Source organism: Pinus tabuliformis, chromosome 8, assembly GCF_031772625.1.
Source record: "Pinus tabuliformis cultivar Carrire ecotype Pingquan chromosome 8, CPIR1, whole genome shotgun sequence".
Classification (NCBI taxonomy): domain Eukaryota; kingdom Viridiplantae; phylum Streptophyta; class Pinopsida; order Pinales; family Pinaceae; genus Pinus; species Pinus tabuliformis.
The window spans coordinates 401,166,190-401,184,601 of NC_142294.1; the positions used below are offsets into that span (position 1 = coordinate 401,166,190).

Here is an 18,412-nt window from a genome sequence, read left to right on the forward strand (position 1 = left end):
TAGAATTTGGAGCTGTCATCTTTACCAAATTATCTACACATCATCGCAACTGCAAAATTATGTGGGATAGACACGGATGCAATCAGGTACATAACATATTTCTCCCATTTGAATTTGCCTGAGCTTGACCTCCAGGTTTGTGTAATTTCCAATGGGTCCTCATTCTCTTTAGCGAAATTATCAAGGAAATCTTTGTCATAGAGATTTTGAGGCTCTCGTAGATGGTACATCTGGCACAAATTGTCTCATGTAAAAGAAACATGACTTCATGTCTTGCATTCCTAAAAGTTCTGTTTGAGATATTCACATTATCAATCACCCATTTTACCTTATCTTTGTATAGTAATATCTTAGGTCTTGCTAGAGGAGCTCTGATGATGCGAATGTCCTGCCCGCAAGAATTCTGATAACCCTAATCGATGCATTCCTCTGACCCTCTGAGCTCGCGCCGCTGGGCTCCTTCTGACTGCCTTCCATGGCTTCGCCTGCAGGAGGGGTGGGATCCTCCCCCCTCCTTTCACAACTCCAGCCTCTGACAATGACCAACCTACTATTCCTCTGACCCCTTCTGGCGCTTTCCCTGAAATTGATGAGGGAGGACAAAGGACGAATGGCGAAGCGATTCCCTCAGCACCAAGCGATGAGGCTGACAAAGAAAAAGATCCGCAACAAAAAGCCTCTTCATCACAGCCAAAGGTGACCTCGGCTACCTGCATCCCGAAGGCTGCATAACGAATCAAAGTCGATCTTCCAAGTCATCGCATTAACGGTGAGATCCAGTTCATGCAGGATCATGCACTAATAGGAAAGTTTCTTGGATTTTGGCCTACTGAAAAGGCGCTGCAAGGATGGATAACTTCAAAGTGGAAGCCCAAAGGATAGGTTACCCTGCAGCTTGGACCAAAAGGCTTCTTCACACCCATTTTCCACTGTGTGGAGGACAAATCTCGCATATTCGAAGGCGGCCCGTATTTCTTTAACTCTTCAGGGCTTTATCTCACGGATTGGAAGCCTAGGTTCAACCCTGACAAAGAAGATTTCAGTTGGGCTCCAGTCTGGATACGTATGTATTCCCTCCTAGTGGAATATTGGAAAGAAGACACGCTAGCAGATATTGGCAATAAACTAGGGACCTTCATCAAAGTTGCTGAGGAAACAAAAACCCGCAAATATACCTCGTATGCCAGGATCTGTGTTCAAATGCACCTGACCAAAGCTATAGCCGACTCGATAAGTCTCTTTCACGATGATTTTGAATGGACCCAGCCTTTAGATTACGAGCATATCCCCTTTCGCTGTCGTAAATGCCATGAACACGGCCATCTCTTCCGAGATTGTCCTTTGAACTCGCAATCCAAATCTTCAACCAATGAATCCAATAAAGACTCGGAAGGATTCATCAAAGTTCCAAACCGTCGTAGGCATGCCAAGAAAAACCAGGCAGTCCCTGACAGCTCCATCAAAACGGATACCCAGAACAGATTCATTTTGCTATCTTCTCCTGATCCCACGATAAACCAAGCTCTGAACCTTAGGAGAATACCTCCTTGCCCTCATCCTCCCATGCTCCCACTGCCCCCAAGCAGTCCTCCGTTCCAGTCACTTCTTGCCCCTCAACCAATCCTCTTTTGGATAATAAACTGGTTTATGACCTCGGCCCTCACCCCTCTACCCAGGGGAAATCTGTTCTAGAATTCAACCAGCAGCCCTCGGCCATGGATCTAGATGCAGCTCTTGCTCTCAGTATACAGGACTCCGCAGATGTGGAAGACCAGAGTTACCCTATCATCATGGAGGAAGATCCGGAGCATGTCAGCATGGATGGTCTAGATATCTTCAAACTAGAAACGGCTTGCAAACAGAAAGAATATAACTCAATACCCCCTTGGCAAATCGACAGGCTTGAAGGAGTCTTAATCAAAGCGCAGCACAACAAAAGTCTTGGTTTACAGGCAGGAAGCCCTTGGGACGGAAAAAAAAATCTCAAAGAAACTAAGAAAAGGGGGCGCAAGATAGACCTTCAAAGGACTATCATAGTAGGAGAAATACTTATGGAATCAGGGTGGTTCCCTAAGTTGACAAAGTTCTATAAACCCAAACCCCATAGTCCATGAAGCTCATCTCCTCGAATGTGAGAGGACTCAACAGCCCCTCAAAACACCGTATGATAAAAAACCTGATTCAATGAGAAAAACCGTCACTAATTTTTCTTCAAGAAACAAAAAGCAACAACACTGCTATAGAAAGAATTCGCAACAAGATCTGGGCAGGCAGCGGCTCAGTTTCAGTCGATGCCTTTGGGGCTTCAGGCGGATTAGCCATCTTGTGGAATCCGCAGATTCTCACTTTATATGACTTTCATGCCACCCATCACCTCATCCAAGTGTCCTTCCATCTCATTGGCACAAACATCCATGGGCATCTCTCAAATGTGTATTTTCCGCAGACTCTTCAGCAAAAATTAGATCTTCTGGATACTCTTACTATTCTCAATGCAAACAGGCAGTTCCCCCTCTCGATCGGTGGTGGCGATTTCAACATCATAAAATCAATGGAGGAGAAAAAAGGAGGCAGAATCATGTTAGAAGGTGACAACAATGGCCTCAGAGAATTCATACATAACAATCAACTCATGGATATTCAAACCTCCAATGGAGTCTTTACTTGGACCAATAAGCGCAGAGGCACACATCATATTGCCTCTAGGCTCGATAGGTTCCTCATTTCGAATAATGCTATACATCTGGGAGGGGACTTCCATGCTTCCATCATACCCCAAGGAGGATCCGATCATTGGCCAATAATGTTACAATGGTCTCGGCCAGGCACTCGAAGCAATATACCTTTCCGATTTGAAGCCTTGTGGCTCACAAATCCTAACTTCAAGACAATGGTAAGTGAACCATGGCAATCTTTCATCCAGCCAGAGGGTGCCAAAATGTTTCAATTCCAACAGAAATTAAAAAACTTAAAACAAGTTCTCAAAGTCTGGAATCGTACACAGTTTGGCAACATCCAGGAGAATCGCAAAAGGCTGGAACAACAAATGAATGCGCTTCAGCAAGCTCTCATCCTGGAAGGTAGGACAGATGAGCAGACGCATCAGGAGCAGATCCTCTGGAATCAAATTGAAGCCCGCAGGCAGCAAGAGGAAATTCTTTGGCATCAAAAATCTAGAATTAGGTGGCTCAAGGAGGGGGAGAAGAATACCAAATTCTTCCATAAAACTGCCATCCAAAGGCGAATGCACAACAACATCGCATTCATAAACAATCAACAAGGGGCAAGATTAGAAGCACAGGAAGACATGGAGAAGGAGTTCAAAGATTACTTTCAAGATATTCTTAGGAAGCCTACATGTAACAGAGATCAGGCAATTAGAGCTATCACGCAGCACATTCCAAGAATCATAACGGAGGATCACAACAACAAACTGCTCCAGTCCACTTCACTCAGGGAGGTCGAAGAAGCAATGGCCCAACTTAAAGACAGCAAGGCACCTGGGCCTAACGGTTTCACGTCCAATTTCTTTCATGAGTTTTGGGAGCTCATTAAGACAGAGGTATGGGAACTGGTGGAGGAATCAAGAATTATGCACTGGATTCTTCCTTCCCTCAATGCAACCTTCTTAGTGCTGGTACCTAAAGGTGAAGAACCAAATAAGCCTGATAAATACCGACCAATAGCGCTATGAAATGTCATCTATAAGCTCATCTCAAAAGTAATAGCGAACAATCTCAAACCTCTCCTTCCTCTTCTCATTTCTCCAGAGCAGACGGGTTATGTAGAAGGGCGGCAGATCATGGACGGTATAATTCTATCGAATGAGGTTATTCACTCTCTAAAGCTTCTCAAAAAACCAGGTATGATTCTAAGGCTGGATCTCTCTAAAGCCTTTGATAAACTCAGTTGGAATTACATTCACAAGATGTTATTAGCTTTTGGCTTCAACTCAACATGGACCAGATGGATCATGAATCTTATTTCCTCTCCTAGCATATCTGTCTTGCTGAATGGTTCCCCATCTACGCCCTTCCGCCCATCCCGTGGTATCAGGCAGGGGGATCCCCTTTCCCCATTCCTCTTTGTCCTAATGGCAGAAGGGCTCAGTAGACTGCTCAAATCAGCTGTCTCCACCCAGGCTTTAAAAGGAATTTCCCTCCATGGTCTTCATCCCATTTCCCATCAACAGTTTGTAGACGACACAATGTTATTTGGTCATCCATCCTCTCAAGAGGCCTCTGTTTTCAAAACCCTACTCTCCCTCTTCTCTGAAGCCTCTGGCACCTCTATCAATGCTTCTAAATCTCAGCTCTTCTTTTTCAACACTCTCCCTTCTACTCAAAGGAATATTGCTCGAATTCTGGGGTTCTCTATTGCCAAGCTTCCTTCAAAGTACCTAGGGGCTCCTCTAGCTGATTCTGCCATCAAGCATGCTTCTTGGAGGACTCTCCTAGACAAATTAGAATCAAGGCTTTCGTCTTGAACTTTTCACTCTCTAAACATGGCTGGCAGACTTGTCTTGATCAAATCGGTTCTCCAGGCAATGCCTTTGTATCTTTTTTCCATCATGGCAGTGCCAAAATGGGTCCTTAAAGCAATCCGCAATCTTCAGCGTAACTTCCTATGGGGCTCCTCTGGCCTGAACAGAAAATGGGCTCTTGTCAACTGGAAAGAAGTATGCAAAATCAAATCTGAAGGTGGGTTGGGCTTAAGGGATCCTCTCCAAAGCAACAATACAATGGGAGCTCGTATATGGTGGAATTGGATCTCCAAGCCACATTCACCATGGGTGAGACTCTGGCAAGCAAAATATGCCCCGGGCAGTCAATGGAATGATCTTATCACAATCAGCACAACAACCCAAGGGTCTCTGATATGGAATGCCGCAAAGCTCCACAACGCTTTCATTCAAGAGCATAGTTTTTGGGAAATTCACTCAGGCACAACTGCAAGGTTCTGGGAGGATTCATGGCAACAACTCCCGAAACTAGCAACTTTATTCCAAAAACCACTATGGCAAGCTTCCATGTAGCAGGCAAACCTCACATTTGTTCATCAATTCTGGCAGCAGCCCACGCACCATGATTTCCAAATCTGGAAACCCGCTAGCCTCTGGCAGACTGATTTGCAAGGAGAAACACACACTGACATAGATCAAGAACTCAATTACAGAAGAATTCGATACTCTAACCAGCAGGACAAACTAAGATGGCGACATACGCCCAAAGGAACATTCACCACCAAAGAAGCATACCAATTGCGCTACTCAGCCATCCAGACAGACAAGGACCAGATATGGGAAAAGGTATGGCAACCAGGAGTATGGCCTAAGGTCTCCACTTTTTTATGGCTTTTAAGTAAAAGGCGCATACTCACTTGGGACAACCTGCAAAAGCATGGATTCATTGGCCCATCAAGATGCCCAATTTGCAATCTCCACTCTGAAACCATCAGACACTTAATGGAAACATGTCCGCTAGCAACGCAACTTTGGGAGAGAACTGAAAAATGCAACAGGAGATCGGAAGCTCAGATGGAGGATGTTACAGAAACCATTAGGAAATGGACAAAGAACCCTTTTAAAAGCCAGCTTCTTAACTCTCTTTGGAGTCTAATACCAGGCTTTCTTTATTGGATTCTCTGGAAGGAAAGAAATTACAGAATCTTCAACAACACCAGCCGGCCAATAGAAGCTCTGTGGCTCCTCCTCAAACAAAATCTTCAAGAAACTCTAGCCATCAGAACCTGGTATGATACGGATCTGCCAGAATCTCCGCAGGAATGTATCATTCTGAAAGCCTGGAATCTGGACCCCTCCTTTTTAGGCCAAGTTAAGGCCCGTCCTCCAACATGCATCGCCTCTCCGCTATCCTGGTCCCCTCCTGCAATTAACTCTTACAAACTGAATTTTGATGGGGCAGCCAAAGGTAATCCTGGGCCGACAGGATTTGGGGGAATCTTCAGAAGCCATACGGGGGCAATATTGCATATCTATTATCGATCGATTGGCAAAGACACTAATAATGCAACTGGGTTGGAAGGACTTTGGAAAGGGATCTGCATTGCAGGGCAAAAGCACTTCTTCCCTCTAGAGGTCGAAGGTGACTCATCTATCCTTATAGCAGCAGCCAACAAAATACAAGCAGGCACTACAACAGTCAAGATAGCATCCAGCTGGAGACTTCTCAGTAAATTGGAATCACTCGAGGAAAAGCTAAGAAATCCCCAAAGCATAACCTTCCAGCCTGTTAGAAGAACAACAAATCAAGTCGCAGATAAATTGGCCAACCAGGGAGCAACTCAGCAACTTCCCTATTTCTCAGGATCCCTTGAAATGGTAGATGATGAACAACTCAAATAGGATTGCACTTCTTTGGTGCAGAAAGATATCTCTCTCACGGATGCAGGTGTTTGAATGCTATGATGGTACGAAGGTGGCGCTTCACATGGGCAGGTGTCAGCCCATGCACGCCACGAGGTACCTTGGAGAACTGGTGAGCTAGTCTCATGCAAGGTTTTTAATGCTGGTCTTTAACTCCTCCATCCGCCTCTTGGTTAATTGTGCAATGGCGCTTCATAAACTATGCGCTCCTGCAGCCTCCTCGCACTCCTCTGCGGTCTCCTGGCATTCCTCTGTGGCCTCTTCGTATTCCTCTGCGGCCTCTTCGCACTCCTTTGCGGTGTTGTGGGTAACTCAGGGTCAATCAATTACAGTGCCCAATTCCGTCTCTGTTTCAGGCACAAGAGTGTTTTGCAGGCATTGGGCTCAGGCTCAAAGTGCTCACGTATTTGTTGGTCACTCCCCTCCGTGTATGTGCTCACTTGTTAATCCTCTGTACATCGCAATGCCGAGAGAGCGACCTAGGATGGGAAGCAGATGTGGAGGCTCCCGTGGACGTGCCACCTCTCAGAGGTCTGCCCCCATCTCCCCCTCTTCCTCGGTCGAGTTGGCACCTGAGCAAAGCCGTCCTCATGTTACCAGAGCCGGAAGAGGCAGAGGACACAGGTGTGGTAGGATGGCTGAGTGTGAGCATGCGGCGCATCCAACAATTAGTTATCGTATCCCCTGTACTCTTGCCAATTCCACTTTCTTAGTTTCTGTTACTACAGAAAATTGTGAAAATCTCAGCGGCCAGGCAGCAGCACATCCGGAAATTCCGCCAGAACAAGGGATGGCGCCTCCAATTGATACTCAATGCCCGGTCATGGGAAGCTCCTCCTTGGCGACTCAAGCTGCCCCTGCAGGTCCAAGCGAACCAGCTCAGGGAAACCCAACCGGCTCGGTGGTCCTTCGCTCAGACTCGGAAGACTCTTTGCAATACGGGTGCAGGGTAGTGGAGGAACCCTATACTACGGATGATGACTGATCTTGTATGGCATTCTGCTCTCGGCAGCCTAAGAAGTAGGTGCATTACTCTGTTTTTGAAACTCGCAATTTTGCCTGTGTCAGGTCATAGTATGTGTTTATATGTCTCTGTGTCGACTGTATGTGTCAGCTTGTCACTGTTTAGCAATGTTTCGGGTCTTAGGAGAAGACACAACAGAAGGAAGTCTACCAATTTTTGGAATGTGTTCATCTGGGCTAATTGCCAACCTCATGGCAAGATTTTCAAGGCCAAGACATTGCTGTAACTTTTTGGATCCTTTTGTATAATAATAGAAGTAGACAGATTGAGAAAAAAAAATATCTTAGATCTTGCTGCTATTGTGTGTAAAAATGAACATGCTGCCTCAAAATAAGAAGTGTCAGATGATTCTTTGACATCAGTTGTTGCCTTCATTTCTATTGGCCTAGGTTTCTCTTCTTCCAGTAGGTTATACATAGCTTCCATTGATGTGGTTCCTCCATCTTTGTTGCAGGTGGTATTAGAGTCTGATATCTTAGATGTAGTAGATTTTCCCTTCTTTTTCATCTCCTCAAATGTTGTTTCCTTCGGAGAATCCGTAAAATTTAGCAATGGATATTATCGAATAAGCACAAAGCAGAAATGATAGTGAAAATTCAATGATACAGTTAACTCCGAAAGGTGACAAGTAATAAGCTTTTATTCGAAAATTAATATGAAAGATATCAAATCACGTCGAGTCGTTTTAAACACAAATGTCATTCAAACTTATTAAATACGCACTATATTTTATTATGGCCTGTATTACTCATTGAAGTCATCACATCGCAAACGTGTAAGGAAAAAAAATTAGGTTGATGAGTTTTAAAGCGTGAAATGTTGATTATGTGATTCTGATAAAGATTATCACAACATCGCAACATCACACTTTAGGTTATGCATTATATCGAAGTTATTTAGAATTTTGTGAGATGTGATGTGAGTGGCATACCTTTTATCGTTTTAAGTGAATTTTGCCTAAATTAATACTTATTGAATAAGGTGACCTTTTAATATGTGCCAGACTTAACCAAATTTATAACAATTATCACGTACTTCCATTGGGTTCGACCATATCGCATTCGCAAACTTTCTTAGTTCACAAGATTAGACTTTGTGTGAGCTTTGCAATGCGATGAGTCTTCGTCTTGTTATGTCGCAATATCTCAATTCACATATTTGAAAGGTTTTATTTGTGGTGCTTTTTGTGAATGTCGATATGTGATTGCAATTAGGTACTTTATTTTGCAAGAAATACATTAAGCCTTAGTTTTAAATGAAAAATTTAATGATACCATAAGTTTATCATGGTAATCCCTATTACCACAATTTGCAAATCCCGATTTGTTAACTAAACTTTGACACATATGATCCGGTGATATGTGATAAAGCGAGAATAGCTAGTCACAAAGGGATTTGGCTTGATACTTATATTATTTTGAAATTTAATTCTAATAATTCAAAAATGAACTGCTTAAGTGATATTTCTTTTGTAGGATTTTTATAAAGGGTCCCCATTTATCAATAGAATATTAACTATTAAATCAGTAAAGTGGGGGTTATTGAAAAGTACAACAAGACTTCAAGGAAGTATATATGAAGTTGAAGAGTCAGAGTCATCTACATGATGGAGATAACACCATTGACTGCCACCTACACGGTGGCTTACTCTATAGGCTAGATAAGTTATGTTTTCCTAAAGAAGAATGGTTTTAGTTCATTATATAGGCTCACACCTCATAGGCTATAGGGAACTTTTGTGTAAGGAAGACCATAGATAACTTGCAGAGATATCTGTATAAGAAGATTCATTCTTTGTTATACAGCAGGCCTAGCAACAGGAAAGTGGGTCTTTATCATCCCTTAACTGTACCTACTCATCCTTGGGAAATAATTTCCATGGAATTTGTGGGAGGTTTACCAATGTCAACCAGGAAGGGACATGACTACCTATTCATTGTAATTTATAGTTTCAACAATATGTCTGTCATGATGCCCTTTAAAAATACCATTAGCAATCAAGAAGAAACAAACTTGTTATTTGGAAAGGTTTGGGTGAACTTTGGGATACTAAGGAGCACCATTTTAGATTGGGATACACTATTTCTAAGTGCATTATGTATTACATTATGGGAGAAGAAGGATATAAAGTTAAAGAGATCTACAAAATTTCATCCATAAAAAGAGGGCCAAACAAACATAGTCGAGAAGAATTTGGTGGAGACTCTTTGGGGATATAACTAAAAGTGTGAGAATACTTGGAATGAAAATATGGTGTATATACAATATTCTTACAAAAAACTAGTCCACACTTCTATAGGAAAGTCCCCATTTGAAACTTGTTTTGGATATTTTTTGCCTTCACCTTTGGATATTGCATGTGTGCAATAAGGAGGAGTGATGGAAGATCTTACAAGAGATTCTTTGAGGGTTTAAAAATTTATAAAGAATATCAGCCAAGTCCATCTATAGGTACAAAAAACACTGCAAAAGTCACACATAAACATAATCCCATGCATGATCAGCACAAATTAGAGAAACCATTAAAGGTGGGAGACCAAGTATGGCTACAGTTGAAGAAGGAGAGGTTGTAGGGGTCTGGTAAGAAAATAAAGCCTTTAAGGTATGCTCCCCTTAAGATACTGGAAAAGGTGGGCGATAATGCCTATCGACTCAATTTACCACCATATATGTGCATTTACTTAGTTTTGAATGTAGAGAATTTGAAACTCTATGAGCCTTCCGTTGTAGATCACGGAGAGGAACAAGTCCTACCTTCTATGGATAATTTGGAACCTGATGCTCAGGTAGAGTTGAGAGAAGCTACCATTTTCCAGAAGAGGTCTAGAACTACAAGACAAGGGTAGGATGGCCTTTTTCATATTGGGTTGCAGGGAAAACTTCTAGGAAAAGTTAAATGGTACATGAGAGAGGAAGGGAGGAAAAAATTCGTCGGCTCGTTAAGTAGAATACTTTGGGGACCAAAAGCCTCTCAAAATGAGGTTGTGTGATCCATATTAGGTCATTATATTATTTTTCATCCATGTCAATGCATTCAGAATAAAAAAAGTGCAGGAATCAGCTCACAGGACCATTTTTACTCGCGGGACCTAGTTTGTGGAAATAGGGTCTCAAACCTTCTCGGAGAATTTTGGGGCATTAAATGACATTTTGTGGGGTAAAACTTTGTCTCTTTAGCACTGTACCATATCATGTTATTCTACACATAAATATATTTCCAATAGTGCAAGAAGCACATCAATCAAACTTCATATGAAAAAGTTATACCACTCAGAATTTAACGTTCTTGTTTTCACGCCTATAATTCAGGAAAATGTCACATGAGCCACCATTATTCATGGTAAAGGTGCTAGCCATGCATTCTTTTATGTAAAATATTCTAGAGGATCCTATATTGTAACTCTAGTTAAGAGTTTGTGTAGTCAAACTTAACCATTATTAGGCTATTTGGTTGTGTTATAACCGACCCACTAGGGGGATGAGGAATTTCATTCTTTGGAGATAATTTTGTTCCATAGTTGAGAAAAGATAGCCAATATGGATATGAAGTAGAAAACATATAGAGGGTTTGTCTATTGTAGTAGCCCACGAGCCACATGCCTTACTTCTTTGTACTTGCAGCCATATTTCGAGACATAAAAAGAGAGCAACGCAGACTCATCTTCCTATTGGGTTTTCTCCCAAAAGGGTTTCGTAGAGAACTTCATGTGCCTTATGCGTGTGTGTGCGCTTATTTCATCATTATCTATTTTTTTGCATAATTTTCAGTTGCATGCATGGACTAATTACAATTAAATCTATGTATTGGAGCTTAAATAAACTATAATATTTTATGCAGAATTTTATATTTTTAATATCATATTGTCAGATTCTTGTGACAAACTATCTAGTGGAAGATCCAATGCTCTTTATGGATCAATGACAAACAAATGAACCATTAGTCCCCAATTGCAACCAAAGTCATGAAAATTAGTCCAAACACAGAATGAAAATCAACTAAAGAAATATATAAAGTTAGAGGATGACATTATCACTAAAAACATTTCTAGGATGAAAAATTATCTTTACATGGTGATAGAGAACCAAACCTACATAGACAAGTGTTGGTAAATACTTTAAAGGACGACCCTTGAGGAAGAACACATGTAATTCACATAGAAATAAAGAAACCTTGCTATCATGCAGAGCGACTCATGGTTGATCTCATAGAATGAAATGAGTGATGAGAAGGAATGGAAATGATTTTGGATAAAATGATAATGCCTTGGTTACCACTCAATCGAACTCCCAAAAATGTGACCATCAGGAAGGCATCTTATCTGTTGGGCCATGGGAAAACCATGTGAAGGGAAAAATATGGTACATTGACATGGTGCCATGTGTGAATGAATACAACGAAGAAAATTAAATTATATTTCCCACATTTTTAAACACCATGAAACAACTATTGCATGTATGTATAAACCTATAGTTATAACGAATAAGTGAAACAAATTTTATGCCTAGACTATAGTCAAGGGTTTTGTAAAGGATCATAGCGAGAACTGTTGATTTGAAACTAGTAATGTCTAAACTCGAATAATATGTGTCCCTTTTTTATTATAGTGACAAAAACAAAAATATGAGAGTTCTATACTATATATGTATAATTCCAATACATGTTTCACAATGTGATATAGCTTCTATAATGAGAAATAGGATATGAGGTAAGTAAGATAAACACCCTTTAGAACAAATTACATCAATATATGATAAATTTATATGGCATCTCACACCATTAATGAATATATGGGTAGAGGAAAACCATTATAAAGGAAGGGTTTATGAACCCTTGTAATGACCGTGAATGGAACCAAAATGGTGACATAATGACCATAAATTATAGAAGTGTGATAATAACATATTGAGAAATAGGTACATATAAGTTGTACTAAAATATAGACTGTGCAATTATAGTGATGTTGTAAAGAAACAAACATATTATGGATTGAGGTATGTTACAAAATTACCTTACCAAAATGAGACTTATGGGAAATCCATTGGAGCAAGTGTGTTCCTCCCAACCAATGAGCTGCCACCAACAACTCCCTTCGAGTTGAGGCTCCTTTCCTTCCTCTTGGCTCTTCACAAGAAAAGTTGTCAAAAGTGGTTCCTCTTAGTCTTGTTTATTAATTTTCTTCCCATCATAATTTTTAGTAGTGTACTCCTTTTAAGGTATTTCCACATTTTTTCTGGCACGTTTTTTTTATCAACATATGAAAAATACCTTTTCTTATCCAACTTAGCATTTATCTCCAGGTAAGTTAATATTTTTTTTATAAGCATGCCTTCCTATCCCATTGTGCTTATGCTTATATTTTTATCGGACTTAAAGTTTCTCTCCACCTAACTTTATTTTTCCACACAACATAGTCTTTCTCACGGAAAATCTTAGGGGCTAATATTAACAGGTGGCCTAATTTTCCATGTCTTTTCCAAAAAACAGATTTTCTAATTTCCATTTTTTTCTAAAATGATTCGCCCAAATTTTATAATAAAACATCATTTCACATTAAAATTCGACAAGATATAAATATAAAATCATTGGAAATCTAATTTTTTTCTAAAAATAATCACCAAACTTTTTACAATTTGCATATAGGGACTCGTAAGATTCACCAAGATTTTTAAACTTTAAGATAAACTTCCATCCTTAAAATTTTCATTGGTCTTTATATCCCATTATGTTGTTTTCCTTATGGAAATATTTCTCCCAATATTTTTTGGAGAATTTGGGAAAGTCCGCCATGTGGAATTAACAACTTAACTAATTCTTGGACAATAAGGAAATGCACATCATTATTTTTACATAAATTAGCTTAAAAAATTATAGTTTTTCTACTTTCTTTTTCATTTTTTTTATGAGTTAAATTTGCATGTATTGGATTATTTATAGTGTAGTGTTTAAGTGTGACATTCTGGAGTTTCCAACCCATTTTTTGTTGCAATTTTTTTGTGAAATCTTTGCTTGCGTTGTTTATAGATTCAAAATCCTCAAAAATCAAGAGCACTAATTACCAAGAGTTTACTTGTCAAATTTGTGATTTCAATGAATTTTTGCCATATTTTAGACAATTAGATTGGAAAATAAACAAAATTCAAAAGGTCTCACATATAGGCAACATGCTTATTTATTATTTTGATCATCTTGAAAAGTGAACTATTTATTTTTTGGGATGCAATTCATAATAGTTTCCCATAATATTAATATTATCACAAATGATACAAGTGAAGAGATTTAAAATTCAATTAAATATATATTATAATCTTCACTATTAAATATTAAATGTGTATTTTTTTATATTTAATAGTGAATATTTTATATGTTTAGTTTAATTATTTTAGGTTTATTTTTTTCAAATTAATCAATTGTATTTTATATTTGGTGGAGATTGGTAGGAAATGGTTTGTGTAATTTATATAAAGAAATCATGAATCCAAATCATAAATAGTTAGGGAAAATGACAAAATGAAGACTATTTTAATGATGAATTAGGTTTGAAAAAAATAATATTCCTTTACTTTTTTACCATTTTGGAGAGTGAGTTATTAAGATAATGAGATGAAATAATACAAATTGGTTATTGGGCAATGACACTTCCTTGTTATTTTAGTTATTTTTATTACAAAAATGCATCAAAATATGATAGAAATTTTTAGTTCAATGCAAAGAAAAACTATTTTAACAATTATGAAATTGTGATTTTGAAAGAATGTGGATCTACCCAAAACACAAAATTACAATTCAAGTGATGCAAAATTGAAATTGAACATATTGCAATATCTTGGATTCATATGAGGTGATTTGAGCACCCATTTTCAAATATTTTCATAATACTTGTCCAATAAAATTATGTGATTTTTACTGAAGGTTTTCTTACTTTTCATAGCATGGACCAAAAAAGCTTAAATTCAAAATTATTATGATTGGATAAGAAATGTACAAATAATAATATATGCTAAACTAAATATTTTAATAAGTGGACAAACAAATCCCCTTGTAATTCAACTCAATTTTCAAGAATTTCAATGAGAACACTTATTTAGATAACTTTAGTACATTGAAAAAAAAAACCAAAATTATGAGAATTTCCGAAAAATAAAACAACAAGTGAAATTTTGCCTAATTTTAAGAAAATATATTCTAATTAGAAAAATGGTTGTCCACTTATAAATTAAACTTTATGTGAAAATATCTTCTATTAAATACTTACTTGAAAGGATAAATATTATTACATAAAGGTGAATAGATTTAGGAGCTCCGACTATGCACCTAGGGTTCTGTTAAATCAAAAGGCCGATTGAACTATACCCCTGCATAGATCCTACCCGCAATGTTATATCTCTTGTCTATGGATCGAGGAACCCCAAAGAGTGGCCCCTCACTTGGGTGAGGGGAGCCTCCATCATTCCAAGATGCATTCAATGAGACACCCTTCATCCATACCAATATTGATGGACTAGGCACGTTTACCTCAACGTCTACAAAAGCTCGAGTGATGGGTGCATAATGGCAGGCGTGGGGTCGGAACCATTGCCTCTGAAAGGCAGAGAAGAATACCATTTTATTAACAAATGATATACATTTATAATACATGTTTTGATCATTGGATTCCACATCCCAAGGTCTCTTGGACTCCTTTTGTCTATTCGGCTTCCACACTAACCCATTGAGGATTAGGTGTCCAACGTTGCCCCCCTTAATCCGAAGGGTTATGTATGAGTCCAAGAAGAGAGCTGTAATATTAAATGTGCAAAAATGCATGGCAGCACTAGGCTGAATTTGCTCTATGAAATGTTGGTATAAAGGGTGGTGGTTTAAGGATGACCACCAACACTAGAATGCTTAGTGCAGTTCCCAGAACTCTTCCAAAATAGGCAAGAAGCTGAAGTCTTCTGCTAGAGGAAGTGCTCCTATTCTTTTGAGGAGGGAAACCTTCAACCATGAAAGGGAGGTCTCACCCTGCATAAAAGAGAGAACTTCAGCCTGAAAAGGGAAGTCTCAATGTGTGATGGTTTAAGGATGACCAACAACTCTGGAATGCTTAATGCAATTCCTGGAACTATTCCAAAATTTTCAAGAAGATGAAGTCTTATACTAGAGGAATTGCTCTCAATTTTGTTCTTGGAATCCTTCCAAAACTGACAAGAAGTTGAAGTCTTCTGCTAGAGGAAGTGTCTCAGATTACCAACTGAAGGCATGCTCAGGGGCATCTCTGTCTCTGGCTACAACTCTGAAATTGGTGTGGCACGTTGTGGCTCAGGCTCGCTTGATGTGGCGTTGAAGCTTGTAGATGACCATCATTCCCCCCTGTCAGATACAAGGTTAGATGATGGAGAAAACTCAACTGCAAGACTGTTCAATACTCTAGAACAAGTTCTGACATGTGATTGGAATATCTTCTTAGTTGTTGACGCCCATTGCCAACAAGCGATCCATCCAAGATGAATCTTTGTCCTCGCAGGATGTTTGTTTCTAAAGCATCTGTGTGAAGAATGGGTGGTTTTATGACAATGCTTACATAGATGAAGATCAAAACAATGATCTTTCAAATGGCCAACTCTGTCACAGTGTTGGCATTTCAAAATCTATTGTTGTTGTTTTTGTTATGGAAGAGGGGCAGAATCTCGAACAGTTGGAGGTGAATTGTCATGAAGGAATCCAGCACTCTGAAACTGAATGGGCTTGGCATAGTCTAGAATATGAAAGGACACGTCCTTGTCATATCCGAGACCAGTCATGTGCTTGTTGTGGACAAGCTCTTCCCAAGGTCTGATGAAGGGCTTGGGAAGTGCAAGTTGAACTTCTGTATCTGCATGTAACCTTGCTGCTTTATGGGATTCTATTTCAATCTTCTGAACATAAATAGGTTCAGAATGACGACTCCTCTGTTTTAATTCTTCTTGCTATAGCTGAGATTCGAGCTGCAAAAAATAAATTTTCTCTTGTGCATTTTGTAGACAGACGTCCATTTTCTGTGATAGAAACTTTCTTGACTTTTAGTGTATCATGATTAGTAGACAATATTAGAGTTTTGAGGATCTCTAATACTTCATTTATTCTCGTCATTTTTTTCTTCAATGTGAGAATTACACCTTAAAAACTGATCACAACTACTACTCAATGCAGAAAAGTAATACCCACTCATAGTACATAGCAATATCCTTTATACATGCACAAAAAATGATTAGTGTGCAACCAACAAGGACCAATTACAGTCCATTACATAAAAATAAGAGTTTACTCATGACCAGCACTATGTTTTGACAATACAACTGACTAAACTTTTCTCCACAAAACTCTTATGCAGTAGTTGAATCAAGGAGTCAATGCATATATATGTAGACAAAAACTATAGTGAGTTTTAAATACAATGCCACAACTCGGGCAACAACAACTGCAAACTTGCTTGGATCCTTCAAGTACTCCTTCACTTTCAAAGAAGAAATGATGGCTATCAAAACATCAACAATTATAGCACCATGTCATGGACACGACTTGAATGTTCATATATAAATGCTTTGACTACGGTACAAACAAATATTCTCTGATCTTGCCACTTCTTAAAAGAAAAAAATCTGCCCTCATATACCACACAAAATTTATGGAGAGCTAACAACGCATATGCAAAAATGAGGAGCAGCCACGAGAGATTAAGAGGTAAATTTCTTAATATATAAAACTTGACAAAAATAGAAAAGGAACAATACTTTGAACTCTGGATTTAAAACCTCTCATGCTTCCATTTCTTCATCAGGAAGGGATGCATTTAAAACCATTTTTTGTCGCCCACATGGAACGAAAAGTTGTTGTCACATTACTTGCAATCACATCATATAGTTAACACCAGATAAATGGAAATGAACAAAGCAACATTTGTGATTTCTTTGATCTCTATTCGAATCATCACTGTTTTCACACCATACACTGTCATACCATAAGCAACCTCCTTGAACGCATCATACGCAGCGCATACACCAAATTTAGTTATGCCAAACATACCAAGAGTTTGTACCAGCATACATTGATACCATACGATCTTCAAAATAAATTAATGCACAAGATGCATACAATAGTAGCGAGTGAGCAAGCTAATACGATGGATACATGAGGATAGACTGACCCTTTCAATGTAGCAACCAACTAGTTCTGAGCCACGACACCATTACACTATCCAACGCACTACAACTATATTGTTCACGACCAACAACAACCTTCGATGGAGTTTGACAGGTTCAATGAAAGCTTGAAATTTGATACCTTGGATAGCCTCCCATCGTATATTGAAATACTCTGTAGTCATTCCTAGAAATAATCTCATTCCAAGAGCAATGGTTGCAGACAACAATCTGCTGGGTGAATTTCAGTTGAGTGGAATTCTGGCAGCCCATTGTGGAGTTCCAAGCCCTGCAGTTGTCTTTGAATTGGACACAGATGGAATTTTGAAGGTGTCAGCCTGGGACAAAGGAAGTGGGGTAAGCAATTTTATTACCATAACAAACAGTGGTGGTCGACTGAGAAAAGAGGAGATCAAGAAAATGACAAGTGATGTCGAGAGATTCAGAAGGGAGGATGAAGAGGTAAAGAAGCAGCACACTGCCAGAGTCGATTTAGAGAATTGCATTTACAACTTAGGAAGAGGTCAGAAAAACTCTAAGAAAGAAGCACTTCAAGGCTTATTTGAAATAATAGAAGGGAAAACTATAATGCAAGTTTTCTCGAGTCAAGGGTCGAACAAACTATAATGGAATGGAAAAGGAGTTGGATGGAACAGCCATACATATCTCCTTATTTAGATGCCAGACATCTAGATCCAGCTTCGGCGGAAATGGAGAAGCGTATTGTGGTGGTTATACATGACATCCTTTTACTTTGTGTGCTTAAGAGGATGGTAGTTCCAATCTTTGGGAAATTCTTTGAAGAATTCAGATTCCCAAATGCATTTCCATAAACATTTACAAGG

General features: G+C 39.1%; 1 protein-coding gene across 1 annotated transcript; it reads left to right on the forward strand.

The window, feature by feature from the left end:
• Positions 1-17,780: 17,780 nt before the first annotated feature.
• On the forward strand, positions 17,781-18,194 carry LOC149235767 (uncharacterized). The gene has a single exon (XM_089368656.1). The coding sequence runs from the start codon at positions 17,781-17,783 to the stop codon at positions 18,192-18,194; it is 414 nt and encodes a 137-aa protein (XP_089224782.1).
• Positions 18,195-18,412: the final 218 nt, after the last annotated feature.